Here is an 18,089-nt window from a genome sequence, read left to right on the forward strand (position 1 = left end):
GTATGCGGACTCCTCTATCAGTGCTCGGCCTAGGCTCAACCCCACTTAGAGAAAGAGAGAGAGAGAGGGGAGAGGAGAGGAGAGCGCTCTCTTGATCCCGCAGCCTTGCTTCCCTGCCCCCACCTCAAGTCCCCAGAGTGGTGGCTTCTGACGCTCCGCAGCCTCCAGGGTCCAGTCCTTCCTGCGGGCGCTTCTCTTCCGCCGGATTCCCACGCTGGAGTCGCCCTGGCTCCGCGGGCGGCCCGCGGGAGCGCTGCCTTCCGGCGGGCTCAGCCGCACAGCCCTGCCCGCGCCAATCCCCTTCCGAGGGCCGAGCGCGGGGACACCGAGGCAGGCGGACGTCCGGGGTGTGTGTGTGTGGGGGGGGGCTGTGTATGTGGTGGAGGGGGGGGGGCTCTCGATCCCACGCCGAGAGCAGCCAAGGGGCGCACTAGCTCGGGATCAGGGCCAGCCCCTGTCCTTTCCGTCCGGCGCGGGCACCTGGAAGGAGGCACTGATCCAGGGTGACGTCCTCGGCGCAGCCGGGTCCCTCGCCCTCCCTCCTTCGGAAAGTCCCCAAAGTGTCGCGTCGGATCCCACTAAGGAGTGGCAGGGCCTCCGGCTCCCGGGAGGGCTGTCTCCCCAGCCGAGGAGCGCCACTTGCTCCTCCCCGCCGCCCCGGCCGCGGCGCCCGCTCTGCCCTGCGCCCCCGGGGCTCCAGCGCGACCCATGTGCCAGCTCCCCTGCGCCTGGGACGCGCGCGCCATGGACTCGGGACCCGGCTTCCAAGGAGAGGCCGCCTTTTGGTTGGACAATTAGCGGAGGTGGGCGGGGAGTGGCCGAACCCCACACACGCGCCTCTCCATGAAGATTCTTGGGCTTTCTCTGAAGAAAGGAGTGCATATGCTGCAGTGTCTCTGTGGAAGGAGCCTGAGGTCCAGCGACAGCCTAAGTGGTGAGCGATGTTCGGTTCCCCAGCCCTAAAACACTGCAACCTCCCCCCTCCACCCCCTCCTCACCCCGTGCGCCCTACTCCCCCCTCCCTCCAGCAGTAGTCGGGAGGGGGGTGGAAGAAGGTGTTTCCTTCGTGGGGCGAGGCCTCAGCGCCTCTCTCTCTCTCTCTCTCTCTCTCTCTCTCTCTCTCTCTCTCTCTCTCTCTCTCTCCCTCTCCCTCTCCTCTCTCTCTCTTTCTCTCTCATCTCTGAAGTCATTGACGCTTTGCACACTCCTTAGCTGTCACCCAGCGCCTGAGCTGAGCTGGAACCGGCAGCCAGTGACCTGCTTTTCACACCGCCTGGCGCCTCTCCTTGTGATGTGCCAGGGCGGCGTGAAGCCCTGGGAGTTGTTTAGGGTCTCTTCCGACAAGTTACAGGTGCGTTCCGCTCGGGAGGGAGAGAGGGAGGGAGGGGACTTTTAAACAGGTGGCAGGCGACGCAGGTAGCTTTTCTTTTTGCTGGCTTTGTCTGAAAAGTAGACATCTGGCATTCCTGGGGGAAGGAGGGTTGGTGGTGCTTCTTTTTCCCTGGAGAGCAAGGCGATTTCTGTCCTTGGTGCTGATACAGGAGACTCCCATCTAACAAGCGTAACCATCAGGGTGAAGGCCCAGAAAAGTACGGTATCTTTGAATGGCCTGTGATATTTAGAGAAGCCATTTAAAATTTAGTGGGGGGAAAAAATGAAACCTCACCGAACTAAAACCAAATCAAGTGAATCTGATTTGCTGAAGCCTTGCAACCTGATGTGTGGTTCCACGGCGTTTAAAAGATGTAAGTTCCCTTCAAAGCATGTATGTGTTTGTAAGTGTTCATTCCGTGTGTGTGCTTTCTTGCTTTCTTTTTAATTGGGGTGGGGTGTGAGGAGAGAGGAGAGGCATTGTGCAGTGTCTAACTTCGCTACGTCTCAACAAGTATGTCTGTGAAAGAATATCTTGAGTACATGAATTCCTAATAATTTTAACATTCAATTCAGCAGCATTATTATAGAGTTTCTGTTTGAAACTTCATGTGTTATTTTGGGGCATCTGATTCACTGGGTAATGGTACCTATTTTCACTCTGTTCTAGCGCTATGAAAATTATATTTGGATAGGTTAGAATATATATATATATATATATCGGTTTCATTCATCATTTCTAAAACTTTGACTTTCTGGTTCAGTCACCAGTCATGATGAAATTAAAACTATTTAAAATTAGTTAATTTTAAATCGGGTACTTCACAAGTCAAATTTGAGAACACACTTTGGAAATGCAATTGCAATGAAATCTCATGCTTGGCTTCTGTGTAAGTTAGAAGTTTATTTAGAGGTTCTTTTTGCTTTTCCATCATCTTTGTAGGTGCTAAAAGATGTCACAACACTCCTTTCTCAACTAAGACTCTTCCCATTAAATCTTTATGATGTGATAATACATATTTTCAGGAAGCTAGGAGATAGGTGTGTACTATTATTATTTCATATATATATTTCTGATATGTGTTTTTTGGATGTGAAACAAATATGAAGAGTGACTTGGATATGTATTTCTCAGATGTGAAAAACTAAAAGAGTGCATAGCATATGATAAATATTTTTAGGGCATTTCCTCATGGAAATTAGGTAAGATTTTCAGTTACCTTACAAAGTCAGTTTTCCAAATAGTAATGGATCAAAATGGCATGGGTCATCTATGTGACTTGGTAGTATAAGTTGTTGAAAGCATGTGAGTTATAGTTAAGATATCTAGTTACAAGGTGCTCTTGGTAAGTCACCATGAATCTTGAAACTCATGAATTACATCTAAAATGAGGAAATAATGATATCTCTTGACTAGTTCTTGTGTATAACTCTGCACTTGATTTACTGCAGGACATATTGAAACTGTGGTTCTTTCTCTATATATGTATTGTTATTTAGTGAAGTAGGTATTTTATTTTGGGGAACTATCTCTGTAGAGAAACTCTTATAAAATGTTACATTCTAAGGAGGGAAGAAGATCTTTTTCCATTCTTCCCACAGACAGAAATAATATGTAGTTTTCAAGAGATTGTTTCTGGAATTACACAGCCTTGTTGGAATGATGGCTCTTTAAAGCTGATGATTATGTGTAACTAATATAAGCTTGCTGTTTCTTGATTTATGCATAAATATAAAACATGATATTAGTACTAACATCACATGTTGTTGCAAATATTAAATGAATTAATGATAGCTAAATATTTAATAGTATTACAGGATTACAGGTGTATGGTAAGGGCTTTATGCTTGTGACATATAATATGCTTAAAATATCTTAGATACTGCTGTTATTATGTTCTACTTGAAACTGATTCCTTTCATGGGGATCTTGCTATTTAAATGACAACAGCATACCTTTGCATATATTCTCCGTTAATACAAAAATTGGGACAAAGGCATCAGAAAGTTTTCACTGAGTGAATTTGCAAAAATAAAGTTGCAGTGAAGCACTGTAATTTAAAATTATTGCTCTAAAGGAACACAGTAATGTTTTGAATGATGTGAACATGCAGTAATAGAGTTTCACACTAGCTACCTCTGTTCTTTTACAGTTGAGGTAAATAAGGAAACTACTTGGATGTGATGTATTTTTTAATGACAGGTTCAGAGTCTGCTAACACATGTTGAAATTTTAGAATTGTAAATATTTTCATGCTCTCTCTAGGTTTTATCAAATGAATGGAGCTAAGAAAATATGAACTCTCCATTTTTTAGCTTTTTGGGATTATTATAATATTTTATTGCTCCTACCTCTTTTATTTATTATCAAACATTAGTGTCTTGTCTAGTTTACCTAATGCAACAGTTTACAATCCTTTATATGTCACTAGGATGGAGATGACAGGAACTATCACTCAGAATGTAGTGTTAGAAAAGGTTATGTCAGTTGTTTAAAACTAGATTTTCAGTCTCTCATGATCCTTGTTTTTTCTTTCTTTTTATTTGTCAAGATTACTTTTTAAAGCATGTGGAATCCATTCTTAAAAAGACAGAGTAGAAGTTTATAATTCTAAACAATCCTGTTGAGAGTATGTGATACTTCTTCACCTGATAAAATATAAAGTTTTTAGTACAAAGAAAGAATAAAGCAGATTCGTTTATTTTTTCTCAAGAGAGAAGAACTTCACTAAGAAATAGGCTCACAGAAGAGCAGGAATTAAAACAACATAATTATCTCTGCTCTCATTCATGTCCATGTGTAGTGGGGGAAATGCAGAAGCATTCCATCTGAGGATGAGGTTTCAAGTTTCTTACCACTTTGGTGTAAAGGCCATTCTATTGTAGAAGAGAGACTGATGTCCTTGTAACAAGTAGGTTCCTGAGAAAACAGAGACAGATCTCAACTTGAAAGAAGAGACAACACTGTAGGAGGTTATGAACAGTAGAAGTAACAAGTATTGATAGATACTTGCATTTTCTGGTTTCCTTGTTCCATCATGTTAGGTTTTTCTACAAAATCATGCATTTTCTATACAGTTGTAACTCTTGTGTGGAATTCAGGAAATTAGGGACTTTTCAGCCTGACATTATGGTGGATTATCAGATATCTAAAGATGAAGCTGAACAATCACATCAAATTTCCTTTATGGAGAATTGAAACATCCGGGCAAATATAACTCATCAATCAGTTCTAATCCATAATTAGCACTGAATGTGTAGAGGATATCTAACTTTAGCACCCAGAAAGGATGAGGAAAGATGATTGCAAGTTTGAGACCACCATGTACTACAATGTAAGAACTATTCTCTAAATACCAGAAAAAGAAAGAAAGAAAAAAACATAGCTAAAACTCATCCACATTTATGTTTTCAAGTAGAGCATAGATAAACAACACAGAGCTACACACAATCAGTTACTTGTACAGCTAATGTTTCTAATTGTTCTACAAGATAGTGAAATGATCCTAAACCACAATATTGATCACAAACAGGTTATTGTTCTTAAGCTCCCTTCCCAGAATGGAATTGTTGACAAGGGGCATTGAACAGTCTTTAAAGTGCCACTGCATCTTTACTTGTAACTATTCCGTAGCACACTTAAATCTCTTTCATATTTCTTCAAGTATGCAGGTAGTAGGTGACTTCCAAACTAGAACAAATGAGAATAATGTATTTATTAGTTGAAGGTACTTTGGATTTGAATTCAGTCTCCAGACATCTAGCAATGAGCTGGTATAGGTGAGAACAGCGTAATGTTAGAGTGCTTGTCTAGAGTGCATGAAGCCCTATGTTACATCCTCAGCACTGCAAAAAAAGGAAGGGAAGAAGGAAGGAAGGAAGGAAGGAAGGAAGGAAGGAAGGAAGGAAGGAAGGACAAAAACAGACAGAAAGAAAGACAGAAAGAAAGGAAAGAAAGAAAGAAAAGAAAGAAAATTAAAGGAAGGACAGAAGGAAGAGAGTAAGTATCAAAAACTGAATGATAATGTCAACTTTTTGAAGACACGTATTCAGTTTTCTGTGTTTAATGCTGAAATGTGAGTGATTTGAGTATGTAACTAACTGCTTTCTATTATCCAGTCTTAGAAAACTTGGAAAGTTGAAGAGAAATGAGTGATTTGTTCGTGGTAATTATCTCTGTTGTAGGATCTTTCTTTGAGTGGGAATTTCTGTTATGTTTAAATTCTTCCATATTTCAAATGCTATTCTGATAGCTAAAATGAGGGAACTACTTAATGTGCCTCTTATGGATTCTATTTTCAAAAAGATTTTTAATTGTTGATGTGAGATTGTCCATGTAAATGACAGAAAACATAAAAAAGTTAGCTTTTGTCATTTATTTATGTAATATTCCAAACTCCTATTATGTATACATGTAATTATGTATACATGTATACTTTTACATAGATAACCTATATTAACGTAGTTGTAGACTTACAGCAGAATTGAGTGGAGGGTTAAGAAGTGTCCTAGAAAATCTATACTGCCCTATCAACAATCACCATCAATTTGTCACACTTGTCAAAATGTGTGAACCTACATTGACACGACGGAAGTTAAATCCATGGTTTACATTAAGGCTCACGACTAGTCTTACACATTGTCTAGGTTTGGATATATGCACAATGGCATATGTCCATCGCTGTTCTATCATACAGAGTATTTTCCTTACCCTAAAATATCTTCTATACTCTTCCTACTCATTCTCTTCTCCCTTACAGAAAACACTCATTTTTTTTAAAAAAAATTACTTTCATTGTTTTGCTCTTTGTCGGTTGCCATGCAGTGGGAATAATATAGTTTTTTTTATAATAATAAAATAGTTTTTTTATTCTGACTCTTTATTCACTTGATAATGTGTATTTAAGTTTCTTCCAATATTCCCCTACTTGAAAGCTCAGTTCTTTCTAGTTCTGAACAAATATTCCACTGCTTGGATATACCACAACTCAAGTACCCTTACACTTAATAAGGGTTGTTTATTTAGCCATATAGCTACTAAATATTGCTTGTTTCAAGATTTGCAAATCGTATGTTCACATATTATGCCTTGCTATAAACATCAATATGCATGTTTTGTGTATTTGAGTTGCTACTAATGGACCCAAGTGTAGAATTGTATAATGAAAGTAAGCTAACTTTTGTAAGAAACTATCAAACTGTTTTCCAAAGTGGCTACACTTTCCTACCATCCATAAATACATCCATGCCTTAGCCCAGAGTATGTTGAAGTTTTAGATACTATAATCGGTGTGTGGTGGTATTTTATATTTTAATCTGTAATCCCCTAAGGGCATATCTTCTTGAACATCTTTGTATATGCTTGCTTGTCACACATGTATTTTATTTGTTGAAGTTTCTATTCACATCTTTCAACCATTTTTGTAAAGAAAAATGAGTGTTCACTTTCTCACTGTAAAGGTGTCATGATCACTTTTTTGCCCAATGTTTTGAGTTCTCTCTTTCGGGGACCTTGGTGGATATTATCCCATTCCTTTGCAGTCAAATGACTCATGACTTGTACCGGCAAATGAATTGTGAGCAGAAGTACCATGTTCCCACATGAAAGCCTTAGTAGCCCAAAGCACAACCCATAAGAGATCTTTGCTACTGAGACGATCATAGTAGTATTGTCTGTACTGCAGAGTCCTATGAGAAGTTGACAACTCTTTTTGGATGTAACTAATCCGTAAGAGTAGCTTGTGATCTGTACTATTTTGATTAACATATCAGAACAGTGTTGCTTAAAACCATAAAGAGTAATGCAGGTTATTGAGTGACGTTAAAGGTTCTATCTAGGCGGTTTCTCTATGATACTCTGTGCAGTGCCCAATGCTTAGATAGCTGATTTCCACTCACAGTGTTTTTACCAATTCATTTAGTTACATTATCACTCTTCTGGTAAGTTACTGTGTGCCTTTAGTCTAGTGGGTACAGTGTTCCCTAAATGACATCCACCTCTGTACCAGAGGGGTAATGAGCCTCCACCAGTGTTTTTCCTGTACTTTGTGATCATCTGCTCAGTGCTGTGATTTAATTGCAAGGACTATAAGGATTCAGTTGTTCTTTTCCTCTTACTCTAACAAATGTGCAAATTGCAGTTAGACGCCTTCAGTCACATCTGGGAATGTACGAACTAGTTGTATTCCTCAAAATCTGTGACAACATTGTAGTTTTCATCACTATTGTAGTATTGCCAGGCAACGGATGATGTCAGTAGACACTGCTTTTCTTCTTCAGTGTTGTCAACTAAGAATATGAACACTGGAGGAAAAAAAACAGGACAAAACTACATGGGCAAGGGATTGGGCTAGATGCTTCCAGTTGAGTCATGACACCAAGAGTGCATTTGCCAGGCTCTGAGAAATGAATCAAGACAGATTTTTCCCAAATCCTCGAGTACTTGCATCGTGACAGCTAGTTTTTTTCTAAAGGGGACCTCTCCCTTCCATCTCGATTTCTCTTTCTAATGGTATGACAGTGAAAGAAGCATGTTCTGCCTCAGGAGTGGCCATATTTCAATTCAGCAAACAATTCTTGACAACTGATTCCATCCTAGGTTCTGTGCTGGATGGGACTGGTCAAGCAGGAAGATAAATTCTTACAAACAAAAAGTATAGTAGAAGAAAGGATGAAGTATTTGCCAAAGGGAAGTAGTTGGGAGACTCAGTGTGTTCCACACCAACACATATTTACTCAATTTGATGTCTGAGGGTAAAAATCACCTTAACAAAAGAATCATTAATGGGGTTCCAGATTTCCAATAATCCTTCTGAACTTGAAAAGCATCCTAAGAGTTCAAAAGGAATTGCTGAGTTATTGCAAACAAGAGTTGGAAGGCAAGGAGCAATATCTTTGGGCATTTTATCAGAAGAACATGTTTGAAGGAAAGTAAGATGAAAATATGAACAACTTCATTTAAAAATTTTTATTATCAAGGTGATGTACAGAGGGGTTACAGTTATATTAGTAAGGTAGTGATTACATTTCTTGTCTAACTTGTGACCCTTCCCTCATTTTTCTCCCTCTTTCTCTTCCCCCATTATTTCCCCCTCCAAGTTGTACAGATCATTTCCAACATATTTTCTTGTGAGTATTGCTGTTCCATAGGTTCCCCTTTGTCTTTGTCTCACCATTTTGTTGTTCTCCTTCCCGTCTGTAGTTCAGATAAACGTATATGCAATATCCAGGGTACCAAAAATGAACACAGTGACAACAGAGGATAAACCATAGGGGGAAAGACACACACACACACACACACACAAAGAAATCACAGAGTACATTGAGAAAAACAACAACAAAGAAAAACAAATTCATCTTTTTTTTTTTTTGGGTCCGGCTATGGGGCCTGAACTCTGGGCCTGGGCACTGTTCCTCAGCTAGTGCTCTACCACTTGAGCCACAGCGCCACTTCCGGCTTTTTTTTCTTTTTTTGCTTATGTGGTGCTGAGGAATCGAACCCAGGGCCTCAGGCATGCAAGGCGAGTGCTCTACCACTGAGCCACCTTCCCAGCCCACAAATTCATCTTTTTACACAGGAAATTATCCTGCAGTTCAATTCCAGCCTACTTAGCATTTCTTGTGTCTTGTCTTTTTATCTATATTATACTTCTCTGCCCTTCAGCATGTCCATTTATTGTCAGATAGTTATACTACATCAACTTTTTACATTGGTGCAAATTCTATTTGTATACCAGGGTTAGACTACTGACAGATCTGATCCCTCCATTTCTATGGAATGGATTAAAACCACAAAGCATTTTGGCCTTGTTCAATTTAGTGGACACAACCGCTACCCTTGATGCTGTTATTTCCATTGCATGGTGTTACACATGTTACATAGCAATGACATTAAATGCAGGACATTTGAATCTCTTAGGCTGCCAAATCAGAAAGACACTGTGAATCTGCCAAGACAATCTCCCTTGCTGAAATGATTTTTCTTGTTTATACATAAGCTTCTCGTACCAGCCTACCCCCTCCACTCATTACTGTTTATAGCAATGATAGCATTGCAGTTGGTGTCACTGATTGCCCACGTTGTTGCTTCAATGAAGCCAGCTGGGATGCGATTGCCTGGTCTTTAAATAAAACTTAGTGGCACAAAATGCATCTTTTATTTTTTTTTTTTGAGGGGAGAGGGGTTGTTGCTAGCTGCATCATTTTCTAAGTCTCTAATTATTTGCTTAACTTGGAGGAAGTTGGGAACCAGCGAGTTGCCGTGTTGGTTCAGTGTCTGACCTTGACACTCAGGAACTTGTAAGTACACAGCCATGTATTATCTTCATGAAACTAGTCTTCACACCGTACTGATTACCTCCTTACCCCAATCCATTCCAACACTCTGAAAAACAACACATGGGCTGGAGATAGGGGACACACCTAAGGCTCCAGTTATACCAAGGCTGAAGCCAGAAGATTGAGAGCAGAATTGGGTTTGTGCTAACCTAGTGACAGTCCTGTGTTCATAAGCAGTATGGGGATATTTGGGTGTGGTGAAAAGTTGAATGAAATTCTAAAACTGCATCTTCTTGTCCTACACATGTACTGGTTATTGCAAATAAGGGAAACCATGGGACCTATGTTTCTTTGAGCCTGGCTTACTTCACTTAATATAATGTTTTCGAAGTCCAAAAGCTATGTACATATGACTATATAAGATGATGTTAAGCAAAATGAACCCCAAGATAGGGACACAAATATCTTTTTTCTTTCTTGCTATTGTTTCTAACATATTTATAATGTACTATGTGATTTTTTTGTTTCTTTGTATGTTTCTTTGATGTTTCTCTCCCATGGTATAACCCCTGTTTTCACTGTATTTGATGTCGGTGCCCTGCACCTTGTATATATACTTCTCTAATTTGGGGAGGGGAAGGGAAAAAACAAAATGCTTAAATAAGGATACAGGTTGACCCCTTGTAACAATGAGATGTACAAAACACTATGTTAAAAATATACTTTACAACTTCGGGGGTGGGGGGATGTAGGTGTGGAAGTGGGAGGGAAGGGATGGTAGGGGAAAACAAAGGAGGAGGCAACAATGCTCAATAGGGAACGTACTCATTACCTTGCTCATGTAACTGTAACCCCTCTGTACAGCATTTTTACAATAAAAAACATACAAAATTAAAAAAATAAAAGTGCATCTTCTAAAACTGCTTCAGTACAGAAAATAAAATCATCAATCACTATCTTTGGCCTTTTGGCTTGTAACTCTTGGTTGGTAGTGTAGCGTATCTCCTTACAATTATATATTGCAAACCATAAAATTAGAGCTTCTCTAGGAAAATATTTATATGTCTATAGACATTTATTTATTTCATCCTAATAAGCTTGAAATTGAAGTGCATGTATATATATATATCTTTTAAGATATGTGAATGTGTGTTTTTTTGTGATTAACAATTTAATGCATGTATATATATCTTTTAAGAGATGTACATATATATATATATATATATATATCTTTTAAGATATGTGAATGTATGTTTTTGTGACTTCATGGATAAAATGCATTCTAAATTGTTAGTGGTAGAATGAGTGACCAATAGTGATTTGATAGTGGATGTTCAGAGATGGAAGATTTGCTTTGCATGTAGGCCTAGGTTATTTAAAATTTTATGAAAATGTGTTCCTGTGACTAATAAACTAAAGATATCGGCTTTAGATTATATATTTTTCTGTTCATAGGAGAAAACTGACCATGTAAAATCTCTAGAATAAGAAAATGGCTTATAAAATTACAACTCGAACATTACTACTTTCATTCTATGTGTGTGAATGTTTTATAACAAAGGTTACTATAGAAAAATAATGTCTTTCCTGTTTCCCCCTATAGTGTAAAACAAATATTCTAGATATGGAAATTGATAGACAAAACAGTTGGAAAATATATTTTCTTCTAAACATCCATGAAAGAATATGTTTGTAATGGTTCTTGGACAGAGATACTTTTGAGGTAGTAGAATCAGGAATTTGTGTTTCTGTGCTGTAACCAGTGATTTTTACGTTACATATTAACCAGCATATAGCTAGGTGAGAAATTATGGGTCATATCTGTTTTTAACTTATCTATATTAAAATACTACAGAATTTAACATTTTATGCAAGATTCTCCTAAACATGATTTTAAATTATTTGAGAGGATATCATGTCTGTGGTATAATTACTAGCTTGGACACTATTGTTAGTTATTTAGCATGTACGCGTTTTTCTGTGACTTCAGATATTTTTGTGATAAATATCCTTGTGCAGAAATTCTTGAGTCCTGTATTCTTGGGGAAAAGTATAAGTAATAACTTCTTCCTCCTTCTTCATATTACCTCTGTCTTTAAAACTGAGATAAAATCAGTTGGCAAAGTAGTCAAAATTTGTCAAGCAGATGGCTATTAAATGCATATACTTTCTTATTAGGTTATTGGATTACTGGGTCAGAGAATGATTGAACTAAATCTTAGGGTTTTTTTTTTTTAATAATGTACCTATTGACATATACAATTCACTATGGAGAGGGTTTGAATTTTCTGAGTAGACCTACTCCTGAGAATTTCAGCCTCATCTACGTTGAGCCCTGGCAATGGAGACAGAGAGGTTTGGACTCCAAATTTACAAGGAAAGGAAAATTTAAGTGCCCACCTAGAAGCTCAAAAAAGTATCCACTCCATGGGCAGGAAATCTACAGAGAGAAAATCCATCACAGGCTGAGTCACGCCTGCAGAGCTCACAATCAGATAGCTAGCTTCCTTCATCCTTGGAAAGAAGAGGAAGGGTGAGTAGAAGGGTAAAGACTGCCTTCCCAATACTCTGGAAAAGGAAGAAGCACCATTTTTGTGGATCAACAAGTGAATTGAATGTAGAAGAATAAATAGCAGCTCTTATAGTTTGTGACTTTCAAGGGCCTCTTAATAATATTGATGTGTCCTCTGGGAGCAGGTAACATAGTTTTTAAACTCCTGCTAGATGAGTCTCTTCTACTGTATATTTTTTTGTATATTTATTATGTGGAAAGCGTATCCCTTGCATTTCTTAAGTAACTGATGTGAGTTAAATTTGACCTTTTGCATTTCTTATTACCTTTAAAGTATGTGAGGAACTACCTTTTTTGTTTGTTTTAAGACTATGCTATCTCCTTGTCCTAGAAATATTGGTTCTAGTCATTTTACTCCTTTCTAAATTGTTTCTGTTCTGTTGTTTTCTGCAGAGAGGCGCTTCTACCCAACTTTTAGTTGTTTACTGAGAAAGTATGGCTCTTGGCTTTCCTTTCTGGTTTTTGACCTTGTTGGAGGGTACGATATAATCCAATTTGAAGTCCAGGGCTAGGAAAGAAGAGAGTCCCTTGTCTTGGAATCACATATCTAGCTACTCCATAATATGCTGACTTTCCCATAATTTTCATGGAGGATAATATTGCTGTCACCATATACTACTCTCCCAACTGCCCTGTGTACAGTAACTGCAATGTGTGTGTGGTTAGTTAAAAAATGTATATCAATGTATTTAGATACTTTCACATTATAAAACTCCATAAATTAATTTTAGCATATCAATTAGAATATAGAAAATTATTGAGAAGCAAAAAAGAAATATATAAATATCCATGTTCCCTCCCCAAATAACTGCTGTTCACATTTCATTTACTTTTTTCTCTCTTACAAAATTGTGTTACATCCTATAATGTTGTGCAGACTTTTAAAACTTCACATGACAACACCACAGTGTCCCACGTTAAATAGTTTGTGTTTACATTTATTTGTTTTATTGGCGTATACTTGTACAAGGGGGTTCATTGCGATACTCCCATACATGTGTATACTGTACCCCACTCACACCTATCAACTCATTTTTCCTCTTCTTCCTTCCTTCTTAAGACAATCTCAGTAGGTTTCATTATTCTATGTCCATGCATGCCTATGCTTAATTTCAATTTACCTTCTAGATTATCCCATCTTTTGTGAAAGCTATCTTATTTTTTTTTGTACTTTTATTGTAAAAATGCTGTACAGAAGGGTTACAGTTACATGAGCAAAGTAATGAGTACATTTCCTATTGAGCACTGTTGCCTCCTCCTTTTTTTCCCCCTACCATCCCTTCCCTCCCACCTCCACAACTACCCCCCCTCACCAAAGTTGTAAAGTTCATTTTCAACATAGTGTCTTGTACATCTCATTGTTACAAAGGGTCAACCTGTATCCTTATTTAAGCATTTTGTTTTTTTCCCCTTCCCCTCCCCAAATTAGAGAAGTATATATGCAAGATGCTGGGCACCAACATCAAATGAAGTGAAAACAGGGGTTATACCGTGGGGGAGGAACATACAGAGCAACAAAAAAATCACACGGTACATTATAAATACGTTAGAAACAATAGCAAGAAAGAAAAAAGATATTTGTGTCCCTATCTTGGGGTTCATTTTGCTTAACATCATCTTATATGGTCATATGCACATAGCTTTTGACCTTTTCTGCTTGTTCTACACTTGTACTAGTTATTGCAAATAAGGGAATCCATGGGACCTATGTTTCATTGGGCCTGGCTTACTTCACTCAATATAATTTTTTCTCAGACTTTCCATTTTTCTAACAAATGGGACAACGCCATTCTTTCTGATAGAGGCATAGAATTCCACTGTGTATATATACCACATTTTCTTCATCCATTCATTTACTGAGGAGCATCTGGGTTGGTTCTATATCTTAACTATGGTAAATAATGCTGCGATAAACATAGTTGTGCTGGTAGCTTTAGTATGGTCTTGTTTGTGATCATTCAGGTAAATGCCCAAAAGTGGGATTTCTGGGTCGTAGGGGAGCTCTATGTGGAGTCTTTTGAGGAACCTCCATACTGCTTTCCAGAGTGGTTGAACAAGCTTACACTCCCACCAACAATGCAGTAAGGTTCCCTTCTGTCCACATCCCCTCCAGCATCTGTTATTAGAGTTCTTGATTATAGCCATTCTAACTGGGGTGAGGTGGTATCTCAATGGTGTTTTGATTTACATTTCTTTTAGGGCTAGAGAGGTTGAACATTTCTCCATGTGTTTATTGGCCATCATTCTTATTTCCTCTTCAGAGAAGTTTCTCTTTAAGGCTTTAGCCCACTTATTTATCAGGCAGTTGTTTCTTTGAGGATTTGTTGTTGGGGATTTAATTTTTTTTTTGGGGGGGTCCGGTCGTGGGGCCTGAACTCTGGGCCTGGGCACTGTCCCTCAGCTCTTCAGCTCAAGGCTAGCGCTCTACCACTTGAGCCACAGCGCCACTTCTGGCTTTTTTTCTTTTTGCTTATGTGGTGCTGAGGAATCGAACCCAGGGCCTCGAGCATGCAAGGCAAGCGCTCTACCACTGAGCTACCTTCCCAGCCCGGGGATTTAATTTTTTGAGTTTTAAGTATATTTCAGATATAAGACCCTTGTCTGTTGTATGGTAGTGAAGATCTTCTCCCAATCCCTGGGCTTTTTATTGATCTTTCTAGCTATGTCCTTTGCCATGCAGAAGCTCTGCAATTTCATGCAATCCCATTTGTCCAACCTTTCTTTGATTTGTTGTGTTTCTGGGTCTCTATTAAGAATATTTTGGCCTGTGCCAAAGAGACCTAGGGTTTCTTCCATTCCTTTCTGTAATGTTTTCAGGGTGTATGTTTTGACTTCGAGGTCTTTGGTCCATTTGGAGTTGATTCTGGTGCAGGGTGATACATAATCTAGCCTTAAACAATGCTTGATAAGAAATGTACTCATTACCTTGCTTATTTAACTGTAACCCCTCCTCTGTACAGCATTTTCACAATAAAAAACCCATATTTAAAAAAATAATTTAGCTTTAGTTTTTTACAGGTGATTAATCAATTTTGCCAACACCATTTACTGAAGAGGCTTTTTACTTCCATTCTATTTTTTTAAAGCTCCCTTATTGAAGATTAGGAGTCTATAGGTGTGTGGGTTCATTTCTGGGTTTTCAGTTCTATTCCATTGGTCCTCAGGTCTGTTCTTGTGCTGGTACCAAGCTGTTTTGATTACTATGGCTTTGTAGTAGAGTTGGAAATTTGATATTGATATTCCTTTAGCACTGTTCTTTCTGTTAAAGATGGTTTTTGCTATTCGGGTTCTTTTATGGTTCCATATGAATTTTTGGATTGCTTCTTCTATTTCATTGAAGAATGAGATTGGAGTATTGGTAGGTATCACATTGAATTTGTAGATAGCCTTTGGAAGCATTGCCATTTTGTGAAAGCTATTTTAATGAATATATAAAGTTCACTTATGGGTGAATGGCATAATTAATTGTAAAAATTCCAATTCATATGCAATAATCACACACACATACTGGCATATGTTAGTCAGTATGTCTCTGAATCCTGTCTGTCCATCTCCTTTAGTCACTCTTCCTTTCCTACTATGATGTCTAGTATTTAGTATGGTGCCTGCCTGAAAGTAGCATAACATATTTGTGAACTGAAGGAGTAAATTAGGTACTAGCATAAAAATGTATTAAAGGTCAAACTTGGGGTGCTGGTAACTCACATGTCTGTTGTCTTGGTAACAAGATGTCCCTAGTACTAACCACAGAAGATGAGCAGCTTTCTAGACATTGCCTAAGGACAAGGATAGGGTAGTGCACAGATTTAAAGCTTCCCTTGTCCTGAAACAACGTGTGAGTTACCTTCTATGGCCCTGGCTTTCCTGCTAAGTCCTTAGACTTTGGGCAGTGTCCATTGACCCATCCGGTCCACTAGCTAGCCCTCTCTCATGGAGTACCTCTCTGTCATTTGTAAAGTGGATTACAATGATACTGATTGTCTCCTTTTTCCTCACATTGAAATAAACACAGAGCACTGGTGAAATTTTTGTTAATAGAAAGTCCAAGAAGCCAAGATGCTATCTACAAAGTCCCTGAACTTTCCCACCCACTTCTTGTACACAAAGTTATTTAGACTTAAGAGTGAAGAGGAGAGAGAGAGAGAGAGAGAGTAAGAGAGAGAGAGAGAGGCAGATAAGATATAGAAGAAAGGGCTATAGGTTTTTCTCACCCTAGAGAAAGAAAAGAAAGTAAAAAGAGAATGTGATCCCCAGCAACCTGGGCTGAAAGGAAACTAGAATGTCCATATGTTTAAGGACCATTTGTTCTGCAAGTTGGACACCATAAATTATAGATTCTGCATTCAAATGTGCCTGCAAATCATGTCAAGAAGCATTTTGGGTTTTCAAAAAAGAGAAATCTCTTGTTGCTTATTCTTTATAAAGGGATGAGAACAGTGAAATATTTGGCATGTAATAACAGTAGAAGAAACTGAGGGAGGTAGAGTGGGCTCGATGGAAAGATTTTGTGTATATATTTAATCACTCACAGGAAGTGACAGAAGAACTGAAGTCATGTGATTGTGCATGAATTAAGAGTTCAATGCTAAGGGGAAAGCTGAGGAAAATTGACACTTTCGTTTTTGCTTGTACTGGGGTTTGAGCTCAGGGCCTCACACTGGTCCAATGCCACTATATTACTTGAACCATGCTTCTGTCTTAGCTCTTCATCCCTAGCCAGCACTAGGCTTGAAATGGACTCTTAGTAGTCTGCACACTTAGATTAAGGCCATGAGACCTCTGGATGGTCCTCTAACAACACACTTTGAAGATGGTGGGAGGGGGGTTTTGTAAAGGTTGAAGAAAGGCTTTGGAGACAATGAAGGAATGCAAGTACTGGCTCTGGCACTCAGAGGCTGAGTGACACAGCAAGTTCCTTGGATTTTCTGTGCTTCATACAGAAAATAGAGCTTAATGACAGTGCTTAGTTTTTAGCATCATTTCAAGAACTACATATATTAGTGTGTGCATGATGCTTGAACCCCTGAATTGTTAGGCACATAGTACTGAGTATTTCTGTTTTCTTATTTTTCTTCTCATCTTTTCTGATACCATATACTGTCAAATGCTTGCAGTTTTTATATGATTTATCCCAGCATATTCTTTCTGATAATGTATGACAAAAGTGCTAAATCTTTGAATATAGTCAAAATTTTTATCTATATGTTGAACTTTTCCTCTGTTTAAAGAGAATCAGAGTTTATGTCTAACCAATTTAATTTGTCAAGATCCTTGTTTATTTCCATAAAACACTAATCATTGTAATAGTCACACAATTAAGAAAATTCTGTAATTGATTTCATTCATAAAAACAGATGAAAAATTATATTGAGGGAGTGACTGATCTGAAACAGACATTTGGGTGATGCTCTTTAAAGTGATTTTGTATATCAAGATTTTAAGGAAATTAAGCATAGCAGTAATATCATCAGTCCATGATGTATGATACTAGTTCATGGTGCTTAATATTTGATCCTTTCTTGTGTTGGTAGATTATTTATAGGGTCGGTATAGGAGACAAGCACAATTCACATTACATTTTAAACATTGTTGGACCACAATAACTAGAGTAATTCCTGACCTCATCAGCCTGTGGCTCAAAATTAAATTCACTTTCATTTACAAGTTCTGATTGTTAGGCTCCTTTGGTAGATTGCTGAGATTCAACTGTTTTGTTCTTTTTCCTCATCACCTAATTTCCAAGAAATACTGGAGTGCTTATATATTCTGAGACTGTGATATGGCATTTGGTGACATCTCTACCAGTCTTCTCTACTTTAAACCACTGAGCTATAGGAACTTGGCCACTCTCTTCTTTAAACTTAAAAAA

At 38.5% G+C, this 18,089-nt stretch overlaps 1 protein-coding gene across 1 annotated transcript in view; it reads left to right on the forward strand.

The window, feature by feature from the left end:
• The first annotated feature begins 683 nt into the window (after window positions 1-683).
• Window positions 684-18,089, forward strand: part of Fgf12 (fibroblast growth factor 12) — a 345,963-nt gene continuing 328,557 nt past the window's right edge. The window contains exon 1 of the mRNA XM_042668367.1: window positions 684-934. Within this exon, the coding sequence (XP_042524301.1) occupies window positions 844-934 (91 nt within the window). The 5' untranslated portion in view covers window positions 684-843. The remainder of the gene's footprint in view (window positions 935-18,089) is intronic.

The sequence above is a fragment of the Dipodomys spectabilis genome, unplaced genomic scaffold (genome assembly GCF_019054845.1).
Source record: "Dipodomys spectabilis isolate Male_0828 unplaced genomic scaffold, ASM1905484v1 ptg000017l, whole genome shotgun sequence".
Taxonomy (NCBI): Eukaryota; Metazoa; Chordata; class Mammalia; order Rodentia; family Heteromyidae; genus Dipodomys; species Dipodomys spectabilis.